Source organism: Marmota marmota, unplaced genomic scaffold (assembly GCF_001458135.2).
Source record: "Marmota marmota marmota unplaced genomic scaffold, marMar, whole genome shotgun sequence".
Taxonomy (NCBI): Eukaryota; Metazoa; Chordata; class Mammalia; order Rodentia; family Sciuridae; genus Marmota; species Marmota marmota.
The window spans coordinates 13,512,965-13,525,467 of NW_025999977.1; the positions used below are offsets into that span (position 1 = coordinate 13,512,965).

General features: G+C 30.0%; 1 protein-coding gene across 2 annotated transcripts in view; it reads left to right on the forward strand.

Annotated features, from left to right (window-relative positions):
- Nucleotides 1-12,503, forward strand: part of Fancl (FA complementation group L) — a 62,931-nt gene that overhangs the window by 8,266 nt on the left and 42,162 nt on the right. The window contains exons 2-5 of one of the 2 annotated variants that reach the window (XM_015479650.2): nt 2,404-2,462; nt 4,281-4,341; nt 7,275-7,331; nt 12,237-12,337. In XM_015479650.2, coding sequence (XP_015335136.1) covers nt 2,404-2,462; nt 4,281-4,341; nt 7,275-7,331; nt 12,237-12,337 — 278 coding nt within the window. The remainder of the gene's footprint in view (nt 1-2,403; nt 2,463-4,280; nt 4,342-7,274; nt 7,332-12,236; nt 12,338-12,503) is intronic. The other variant, XM_015479651.2, reaches the window with a different exon arrangement.

Below are 12,503 nucleotides of genomic sequence, written 5' to 3' on the forward strand. Positions count from 1 at the left end.
CAAAGAAGACATTTGGCATTTGTTTTTTAGGGATTGGCTAGCTTCACTTAGCATAATCTGCTCTAATGCCATCCATTTCCCTGTAAATTCTATGATTTTGTCATTTTTTAATGCAGAGTAATACTCCATTGAGTATAAATGCCACATTTTTTTTATCCATTCATCTATTGAAGGGCATCTAGGTTGGTTCCACAGTCTTGCTATTGTGAACTGTGCTGCTATGAACATTGATGTAGCAGTGTCCCTGTAGCATGCTCTTTTTAGGTCTTTAGGGAATAGACCAAGAAGGGGAATAGCTGGGTCATTTTGTTGCCCATGTAAGTGTTTTGACCTTTTTCCTAGAAAGACTGAACTTTTTCCTTATTTTAAAAGTCTTTATTAAGATATATCTCAGAGTGGATCATTCTGAGTCATTTTTCTTGTGTCTAGTTGTCGCTTTTGTTATGTGGATTTCCAGAAAGTATACTTGGATTATAATTTTAAATATTTTTTCCTCCTGTCTTCTTCTCTAAGTCTTCCAATTATATGCATTTGGACTTTCTTTGCCTGATTTCATCTTCAACCCTTTTTCTTTGATGGCCTTTACTTTTTTTCTCATTTGGTAATTTTCTTGCTTTTTCTTACTCCTTATGAAATTTTTATTTAACTTTTTTCCTTGGACACTTTTAAATTTATTCTCCCATTTTAATAGCTCATTCATTCCTACTTTAAGAAAAAAACACTTTCTGATCTTAGTCTGGGTTTTCTCTTGGGTCTGTCATCTGAAATGTTTGATCTTCATTTTCTGCTTTTGTTTCATGGTAACTTTGGATTGATGGAAACATTATTTGTTAAACATTTTGACTATGTACAATAGTTATAAAATTCCTAGTTCAATAATACACTATTTACTGGTAAAGAAAAAAATGCAGTTTGTTTAATGGATGGTTTTGGGGGGGAACTTTTGAGGGGAGTATTATGTTCTTTTTTTCTCATGTAAGAGCTTAAGTTTTCCAGTCTTTTTTTCTTCCTAATGCCCAGTTTCCAAAAGGTGTTTTTTACCTACCTTTTTACTGTCTTCTGCTTTTAAATCATTTCCTCTACAAGACTGTTTCTTTGACTTTTGTGTTCACATTAATCTTCTGTTCCTCGTAAGCTTGGAAAATCTGCTTTTGGGGAAGAGTTAATATTTTTTCAGGTGGTTTAACTACAAAAAGTCTAAATTTGGACATTTTTTTGAACCAGAAAAGTATTGTGGTATGTGACACGTCATTTGACCTCTGAAATAGTTGGATTTCACAAATAGGGAACTTTGGAATTTTATTCTTATACTGTTCCTCAGGTAAATTGTGAATTGTGAACATAGGTTCTTACACCTATGTGTGGGATGTCTATAAAGTTAGGTTAAAGTTGCTACATAATACCTTTTAGTGTTTTAATGAAATAGTGAATTATTGTTACTTGACCTTTGAAAAGGTCAGTAGTACATTTTGTTTCATTTTTTCAAAAGGACATTTAAATGTAATGAAAGTCAGAACTGTAATATTACCATGAAAGTAAAGGTTATGGGGTACATTTAATTGTGTTCTTCTGTTTTTGAATCTGCTTTGAGGGAGACTGCTAAAATTCCACATGGTAATTGTTTTTTTTTTTTTTTTTTGAGAATTTTATTACTCTTTTCATTTTATACTGTTGAAGCAAAAGATTACATTTCTGTTTGTCTTTTTCTGCTTATTTTTTTCTCAAATTTCACATGTATTATCCTATTTAAGTTATAAAGTTTAAACTGCTTACCCATTCACTTTCTAAAGAAAGTAAAACTGAATATATTTCCCAGAGAACACTCTTTCCTTTCCTTAAAAAGAAACTTGAATAAAATTCTGTATATTCAAATATGTAAGTTTGTGAATACTTAGATTAAAATAAACAATATGTTTCTGCTTTTATCTATTAAAGGTTTACTAGTATGGAAAAATTAAATATACTCCAGTTTATGGAAGTATTTTATGTTGAAATATTTAAATTGTGTAATATATTTATGAAAATTTAGAAAGTAAGTGCAATCATGAGCAACCTGAGGGAATTTGTTTATTTCCTAAGAACATTTAAATTTCCTTTATATGTCTGCTAACAGTGTTAAGGTTGAATTTCTTGTATTTAAGTTACTTTCTCTAAAAACAAGGTCCAAGTATATATGATTTTGATTTTGTAATATTTCCAAAGTTTTTGACATACATTTATGAAATATTTCCCCCCAAATCCTGTATTCCGTTGCTTATATTTTTTAAGTATAAAAAATTTGGGTAAATTTGATAACTTTTGGAAAATACTGCCTTTTTTGTGATTCTATGTTTAACTTCTCTTAGCATTATGTAAAAGATGAAACTTTGAGTGATTTTTTTTTTTTTTAAATTTTCTCTATAGGGGAAAGACTTCCACCTTAGAATAGTGTTGCCTGAAGATTTACAAGTGAAGAATGCAAGGTGATGTGATGTTTAGTGACATGCTTGTATCTTGGTGGAATAGGCAAGTGTGTTTAAACTGATTCTGGTGACTAGAGTTTTGTCTAATATGTTTATTAATGAATCCTATCAATAAACCTAAAACATTTCTGATTGTTTGAAACCAGTGGCATTTGTAAGTAATTTCCTTGCTACTTAAGTGCTTTTCAGAGGTAATACATTTTTTTAAAGCAGTAAACAATAATTGTGTATACTTCCCTAATAAGAACTGAATAGAAGTTTAAAAGGATTAGAAATCCCCCCCCCAAACTTTGGACTGAGTATTTATATGTAATATAATAATATAATGTGACAAAAATCTAGTTTAGTTCTGTTATAAATTATGTATAAATAGGGACAGGTGGTACAGACGACTAGTCAGAAGATGAGACTAGGTATTTAGGCATTGTCACAAATCTCAGTTCTGCTCCTAAATATCTCTGGAGTAGAGTGGAGGAATCCAGAGATATTTATGTGTAGATTTGATAGGATTTTGTGATTGGAAGTGGCAGTAAGAGGGAAAGAGATTAGAGGATACTTTCCAAGTTCTTGGCTCAGATTATTAAGCTTATGAAGAGATCACAGATGGAAAAGTGGAAGGGAGATTGTTTTTAGGAATATATTGAGTGTAAAACATCAGAAGTAGCTATTTAGTAAGTAGTAGTAGTATATTGGTGTGGAATCTGAGTGAGAGATTTGGAGTGAAGTTATATGTGAAAATCACAGTTGGCATAGAAGTTGAAGCCGTCAGTATTAATAGATTTTCTAGTTTCTGTGTCTGTGGGGTGAAAAGAGAAGGCCAGTGATGGGATCTTAAGGGAGGGATTTATAGAATTTATAAGACTAGGATTGGCAAAAAAAGAGGAAAATTTGAACAGTAGGTTTTAAATAGGGATTGAAAGAAGGAATAGTTAGCCATGCTGAGTGTTGCAAAGATGAGGTTAGATATGAATAGATTTGTGCAGTCGAAGAAACTGGGTTGTTGGGGTTTTGACTGGATGAGTGGGTAGAAAGGGAATGGAAAATATAAACTACTTTAAGGAAAAGGGAAGGCATGTGCATTTAAGGAAGAGCTATGATTTTTTTTCAAGATGCTATATACTTAATTCATTAAGGAGAAAAACTTGCAGAGAGTAAGTTAAGGCTATCACAGGTAAAAAGATAATTAATGAAGTGACCAAGGTAGTAGCAAGGAATCCAGTGCATACTTGGAGAGGATGTTATCCGTAGACAGTTGAATAAACTGCTCTGTATAAGGAGATGGGGTCCCTACAGGATTTAAAAGTTGAAGGCAAGTTAATATAATTCCTTAGAGAAATTACTTACCTGCAGGCGAGGTAAGCCTAGTAGATAGATGAATTTTAACTTATCACTGCTTATACAGTTCAAAGTATGTATTCTTTTGGTTACATTAATCTGGAAGTTGAATAAGAATATAGTGCTGTATATGTTTTTTTAAATACAATTTTGATGTACTCAAAACCTTTGGTTTTATTTAACCTACCTTTAAGAATTGAGTGCAATAGTAAACTTTGCTTTGGGTAATTTAAAGTTAAAAAGATGTACTGTTTGCCTGTCATTTATTGATTGTGGTTATTTATATTTCGAAGTAAAATTAATACTGACAATTTGAAGACAAGACTTTCAACAGTATAAGTGGTAAAATTTTATTAACTTGTCAGAATTATGTTTATGTCATTTTTTTGATCATATGTGCATGTTTGTGTTAACATACAAATAAATTTTCTTATTTTAATTCTGAACAATGAATAAAACCATTTTGTTTTGTTAAAATTTTAGATTACTATGCAGTTGGCAGTTGAAAGCTATACTTAATGGATACCATCAAATAGTCCAACAGGTAAGTCTTTTAAAGGTTTATCCTTTAAATGAGGATAAGAAAGTATTAAATTTACTTTTTAAAGCCCTGCTTTGTACTACACTGAGATTTTAGCTCACTCAATTCAGAATGGCAGTCATCAAGAATGCAAACAATAATAAATGCTAGAGACGATGTGGAGAAAAATGGAATAATTTTACACTGTTGGTGGGATTTTAAGTTAGTATATCACTATAGAAATCAGTATGGAGATTCCTCAAAGACTAGTAATGGAACCACCATATGACTCAGCTATACCACTCCTTCGTATTTATCCTAAAGAGTTAAAGTCAGTGTACTAAAGCAATACATGCATACCCATATTCATAGCAGCACAATTCACAATGGCCAAACTATGCAACAAGCCTAGGTGACCCATCAGTGGATGAAAGGATAAAGAAAATGTGGTATATATTATAAACAGCGTAGTTTTATTTAGCCATAAAGAAGAAGGAAATTATGTCATTTGTAGGAACATGAATAGTACTTAAGAGTGTAATGTTAAGCAAAATAAGCCGAATTCAGAAGGTCAAGGGTTATATATTTTCTTTCTTATGTGGAAGCTAGAGAGGAAAAAGGAAAATAAAAGTGGGTGGGTGGAGAGATCTCATGAAAATCAAAGGGAGATCAGTATAGGAAAGGAACCAGGGGGAGGGAAAGGGGAAATACTGAGGAATAATATTTGCTAAATTATATTATTATATTGTGTTCATATACAAATATGTAACAATCCCACCATTGTGTACAACTAGAATACACCAATTAAATAGCATGGAAAAAAATCCTGCTTTGCAGAATGTTATAACAAAGTGGTTTCATAGTTGCTAAAGTTTTTAGGTTCCATCTCTGGCTATGAAATATTTTAAGGATCTATAGATTACACAAAATGGTTTCTGGAAGACTGGGGCTGTAGCTCAGTGGCAGAGTGCTTGCCTAGCATGTGTGAAACACTGGGTTTGATCCTCAGCACTACATAAAAATAAACAAATAAAATAAAGATATGCTGTCCATCTATAACTACAAAAAAAAAAAAAAAAAAAAAAAAAAAAAAAAAAAACACCTACCAATAAACAAACAAAAAACTCCATAATGTTATTGAAGCAACTAAAAATAATGAATTGTCTCTTATAGAAAAATAAATGTTAATAGAATTGCATTTTTTGATTCTTTTATCCATTTGTATTTTTCCTATTTCCTATATATTTTCTATCTTATAAGCAAGTTATGTGTGATAACCAACAATGAGAATCACTCACATAAAGCATTACTGAGTCATAAAGAAATACAGGAGATAAACTGCTTACTTTGTAGAATATAGGCTGTGATAGTTGCAGAATAATTACAGCAGTTTTTTTTTTTCTTAATGGAATGTTTAAATTTCCTTTTTTCACTGCCCCTCCCCACATTTCTATGACAATTTGTAGTATACACTGAAGTTTAAGAAATTAATCTATTGTGATGTGTAGTCTGGAAAAAAATGTTAAATCAAGCTATGTATAACAGTAAAATGTACAATTCTGTTTTCCTCTACTAATTGACCAACAAATTTTCTAGAAAACATGTCAGTTACTTATCTCTCCCTGCCCTCCAACTGGTCAGGTAGACCTCAGTATTAGTTTGAGTTTTTGTTTTAGTCAAAGACCATTTGAATATTATTATTTTTATCTTGTCTCATTTTCAGTAAATATGGCCCAAGGGGTTAACAGATTTATTTCTGTAAAGAATAATAGTAACATCTTTAGATTTGTTGACCATAAATCTCGTCACAATTACTTTACCCCCTTCTTATAGCACCCAAGCAACCATAGACGAATGGCAAATGAATTTATGCCTGTATTCCTATAAAAACTTTATTAACAAAAATAGGTATTAAGCTGAATTTAGCTTCTGGCTGTAGTTTATAGACCCTTGATATACTTTGTTACTTGTCTGTAGTAAACTAAAGGAAAGAAATACCATATAAAAAAGGTATAGTTATGTTCTGTGAACATATGTCTGCTCAAAGCTATGTTAAGATGTAAGTATGTCTTCATGCATTGTTGAAATATCCTAGATTCTTATTATTCTCATCTAAAAAGATAGACCAGATTTATATTTGACTTTGTTAAGAACTATGTGGAGTTAGTGTAGTGCAACAAAAACCCAAAATACAATATTTTGAAGCACAGAAATGATTGTTGAGTTCTAAGAAAGCAATGTAAAACTCGTTTTTCTTTTTTCTTTCTTTCTTTCTTTTTTTTTATTCTATAGCTATTTTGAGAAAGAAAGATTTCAGGGAAATGGAACCATAACTCCTAAATATTCATTCTACTTTAGAGATTATTTCCTTTGGCCATTTTATTATAATAGCTTTTATTTTATTGAATGATTATCTCCTTTTGAATTAATATGGGCTAGTTGTGAAAGGACAAAAAATAACTATAAGTGGTCTTTAAGGTCAAGGAAATGACAAAAATATTTAATATTGTTGATAAACACTTGTTAGTCCTTATAATAATTAAAAATTTAAAGTTATGTAGATTTGTCTGGTTTTTATGTTTTATGTTCTTTCCATTTACATCTCTCTCCCCTCCTCCCCTTCTCTCCCCTCTTCCTCCTCTTTCTTAAAATAATGATGTCATTTGCTAGATTTGCTAAACTTGGCAGTGAGCAGAGGAGTATGTGAAGTTTTAAGTGACATTCTTATACAATTCATTATGTCTCACTAAAATAGATTTGAGGGATTTAATTACTTTTTTCAAAATGAAATTGGTAAGAATAGTAGGAATGATGACCATTATTTTATTACTTAATTCCTTTAAGTTGTAGACATAGCCAGTATTTTTTCACATTCATTTTAGTTTGTATTTTATTCTATTTTTGATGATTAGAATATTTATTTACATATTAAATTAATTAGAAATGTTTTGATTTAGAGAATGCAGCACTCTGCTGATCTAATGAGTTTTATGATGGAGTTGAAGATGATTTTGGTAAGAATCTTTTCTTCTAATATTGTTACCATATTCTAAAGTCTTGCTTGTTTCCATAAACTTTTAAAAATCTCTTAGAATGTAAAACTTGTCAACTTCCAGTCATTTACTCTTTTATTTTACTTTGTGCATAAATGTGAATGGTACTTCCCTTGAATTGCATAAGGAAAGAACTATATGTAGCAATCAGTTTCATTGTATCATAAACTTGGTACCTTTGATACTAATGTTCGATAGATGCTAAAGAAATAAAATGCATTCTTGGCCTATGGGAGAATGTAACATCTAGGGAGAGATTAGATAATTATACTTAAAGATATAATAAGATGCATGAATAATTTTGCATGTAGCTGCAGATCCCTGAAAAACTTGTTGGACTTCATTAAATATATTCAGTTACAAACAATAGGTGTTTGGTCAGTTAATTAATTTTGCATAAAATAGTTGATTATTTAGTTTATCTTGTAGACATTGTTTGCTTATAATCTTTTTATTACACAGGTCTTTAACATAAACAAAAGAGGAGAGAAGGTTATAGTGAATATCACGAGCCTGTAATCTAACCTTTACATATATTTTTCCTTCTACTTTTTTTTTTTTTTAAGAAGAGACTCAGTGAAGACTCAGTGAACTTAATAATTCCTTATAGTGGCTTTGCTTGCATCAATATCCAAATAAGGTCCACACAATATATTAATGTCTTTAGTCTTAAATAAGATTTATATGATATTTAATTTATAGTAATATCTCCCCTTCATCTTACCCTTTCTCTCTTATGTCATCTACTTGTTGAATAAACCAAATTATATATCCTATAAAATTTCTCACATTATAGATTTAGTTTGTTAGATATTTGTGGATTCTTTTTAACAGTCTTCTATAGATTGAGCATTCCTTAGCTGAAAATCCAAAATGCTCCATAATCTCAGACTTTTTGAGTGCTGACATCATGCCACAAGTGGAAAATTTCACACTATGAAACTTGGTTTGTTGCAGAAATTGTTAAATATTTTAAAAAATTGCTTCAAATTATGTGTATAAGGTGCATATGAAATAAATAAATTCTCTTTAAGTTTCAGCCTCATCCTAAAGATATCTTATTATGTATTTATAAATATTCCAAAATCTGAAAAAATTTAAAATCCAGAAACACTTCTTATCCCCAGCATTTTGAGAATAGGAGTACTCAACTTTTATCTTTGTAATTTTGCAGTTAGATCTAGAGGTCCCAGTAGATTTGGATTCATTTTTTTTTAAATAAGCATACTTGGTGCTGTGTACTTATATTGCATTAAGAGTTACATGATGTCCCATAATTTCTCTTTTAATTAAGATTGATCAGTAGATTTAGATCCATCTCAGAGTTTCCCATCAGCCTCTCACAGAGTGATTTTAGCATCCAGTATTAATAATAGCCTAAATCCACTATTTCATTAGAATTTACAAATGGTGATATTTTAAAAATAGTTCTGTCATCTGCATTTATTATCTGAAAATCTTCTGAAGAGAAGAACCCTCAATAGTTATTCGGTTAATTTGAGGTACAGCTCGTACTAGAAGATAGGATAAGTGCTTGTTTCGTTTTCTTTTTTTTTTTTAAGATCAATTTTTAGAATAATGAGTTGGTGCCTAGCAACTGTTACAGGGAGCTAAAGATTTTTCTTTTTAGTGTCATTATGAACTCATGAGTTGTTATATATTCGATTAACTTTTATGCACTGTACTCATTTTCTTTTTGATGCTTAAATTATCCCATTTTTGGTTGGTGTAAGCCCCTTCATGTTGGCTTCTCAGTTCTTTTAATGTAACCAAACCTCCTATGCTCTAGCTTCATTTACTCATCTTACTCTAGAACTGTAATTAGACATTTCTCCAAAACCATAGATTTCTTTTGTGTGTATGTGTGAAATGGTATTGGGCTGCTGTGACTGGAAAGTGAAGTAATCATTGATATTACTAATTCTAGACTCTTTCAGTGGACAAAGCTAGGAAAAATACATTTTAGAAGAATTACAATTAATTATCCATTAATGTTGCTATTTCCAATTCAGATTTGGCATTGAGTTTTTACTTCTTTGTTTTTATGCTTGCATGTCTTTTACTTTGAAATATTGGTTTCTAATGATATTAGCATTATTACGTTCTTTGGTTATGCTTTACTTGTTATGTTTTTTTCTCCATATACATGTTTATTATTATATTTGCTTATATCAAAATTATAATACCTATATTGCTTCCAACAGTTGAAAGCACTTGGATATTTTTTCATGGTTTTCTTTGAGACTTTTTCATTTTTTGTAGCATTGCCACATGTTGAAAACTTAGTTGCTAGATTTTTTTGAGTCATTTTAAAAAAATCCTTCTAATAACCCTCTGAGGTAGAACTTAAAAATGCTTGGGGTCAGAATAAAGAGATTAAAATTAATTTCTGCATTAAATTTCAAATTATGAATTTTTAAACCCAAAGTTGATTATAAATGTCATCAAAGACCATGATATAATAACCTTAAAAATGATCAGGTGAAGAAGTAAAGCATATTTGTTTTGTATCCTCTTGACACTGGAAAAAAGTTTGAAATTTTTCTCTTATCTTTTTTTAAATAATTTTAATGTTATACAAATATAGGGTCTGAGGGAACCAGAGTAAAACTATATACACTATTAAATTCTTATTACTAAAAGTAACTTTATTGAGTTGTAAGTAATAGAGCTATTGGTCATGTCATTTTGAAGAAACATTTTAAGATGAGATATTAAAATTTATTTCTGATTTCCAGCATTTTACTTAGTATATTTGTGCTGCCTTTCTGAATAAAAAAGGAGAGCCTATATTTTATCATTCTTTATGAATCATAGTAAAATAGGTGATTTTATTGCTCATTCAAGATATTATACCTAAATATGTAAGAATTACTAGTCTATTTCTTAGGCTGTGTTGTTAGTAGTAGAATTCCTAGAATATAATCAACACTGGAGTTCTTAAGTGTGGTACCCAAATGAAATGAGTAGTTATTGAACTTATTCAGGAAATTTTGTAAATCTCCTATGGATTTCCTAGTAATAACTGGGCATATTGTGGCAATTTAGTATATATGTTAAATCTTCACTACCAAGTCCCTTTGTCCCCTTTGTGAAAAGTGGTTGTCTCTCTGCCTTTGCCTTATTTTCTATTAAGGTTCTAAAGTAGGAGTAACTGTCCTGACCCACAGTGGAAGGCAAATGACATAAACCTAGGTTTGAAATACATTTTTATTGTCCAAGTTTATTTTTACCTTCAATATTTATGGATATTCAGTAATTAATATTTCTGAATAAAAAAACTTCAAAAGAAATACTGGGTAATTGTTAATTCAAAGAACTGTATTAACTCATTCAGTGACAAGTGGAGGATAATCTTAATAATACGAATTAATTTTGTGGCCCACCAAGCTATTTTTAGATAATATTAGACATTTAGGTCGTAAAAAAGGCAGTGTATGTCTTTTCTCTTAGGAGCTTACCCTCTAAATCCATATTGATTTCTTGGCTTTACAGATCTGGTTTCATGGTTTTATCATCCTAAATTTTTTTCAGAATTAGATTGAAGTAGTTTCAGTTAATAGTTCTAATTCTGAAATTCTCTTTTGTAAAATATATTCTTTCTAGTATTACCTCAACTTAATAATATCCTATCCTTGTTAAATGAAAAAAGTATAAGGACAAATAATAATCTATATTTAATCTAAAACATATACTTAAAGGAATAAAATTTTCAGATTTTTATTGTGGTTATGTTTACCAGAAGTGTTCATAGTTTTTCAGCTTGTTCTCATCTATTATTGCTATTGTGACTAATTTTTTTTGACTTTTTTTTTTTTTATATAGGTTGAGCATCCATTATCTGATATGCTTGGGAGAAGAAATATTTCAGATTTTGGATTTTTTCATATTTTGAAATATTTGCATATACATAGTAAAATATTTTGGGAGAAGACTCAAATATAAAGTGAAATAAAGACTCAAATATATTCCTTATATACATAGCCTAAAGGTAGTTTTAGACAATAGTTTTAATAATTTTGTGCTTGAAACAAAGTTTTATGGTTTGTAATTTTTCACTTGTGGTGACAGGTCAGCACTAAAATTTGTGATTTTGAATGTCACATAAAGGATGTTCAACTTTTAATATCTTTTGATAATCCTGACCATATGAATATTTAAGTAACTGTAGCTATATATGTTTTTACTTTTCACATGAGATACTTGTTGAAGTTGGCAACTTCAAAGTCACTGGTAATTTTTAGCCTCAGCAATTCTGGTTTGTTTGCATTGCTTGTAAAAAGTTTACATTCTAGTTTAATTCATAAACCATTTTAAAGCCTTCATAAGTGGGCCTAGCAAGGAAAAGGGACTGTCATCTAGCTAGTTGAATAACAAAATACCATACTTACCAGGTTATAGAGTAATACTGAATACAAGTCAATGAAAGAAATTTGCAGGTAGGTATTTGTTGTGATAATGCAGGTTTGTTAAGATGTAATTTATATCAATCTAGTTAATATAGTTAGAGTTCAGCCTTTTGTTTAAAGGCACCTGGTTTTTTATATCAAACATCATATGCATGGGATTAGAAAGATAGTGAAGCCTTGAAGATGAGTATTTTTTAAAATCTTTTTTCTAATAGGCATAATAGCCCAGGAGAATATTAAAACCTTAAGTTCTTTTCTTGGTATAAAAATTGACATTTTGCATGACCTTTATTGTATTCCTTTAACTTTTTCATGTAAAGGGGAATGGGTCACCTAGATTTTCTATAAAATAATGAACACTTTTGTTAGACACTAAGAAGATTATGATTCATGTTTTGTAATCAGGTACAATTCATTGTCTGGCATTCCACAACCGATTATTATTGTTTTTAAACAGGAAGTTGCTTTAAGGAATAGACAAGAGTTATGCGCACTACCTCCTCCTCCCCAGTTCTATTCAAGCCTTATTGAAGAGATAGGAACTCTTGGTTGGGATAAGTATGTCTACATATGTTTTAAAAATTTCTTTGTTTTACACATTTCAATTTAACATATTTCCATTTTAGCAATTTATTTTATATGATTTTAGAAAAAGTGTCTTATTGTAATCAGAGAATCTGATTTTTATTGTTACTATGAATTAAAGGGGGGATATTTAAAAAAA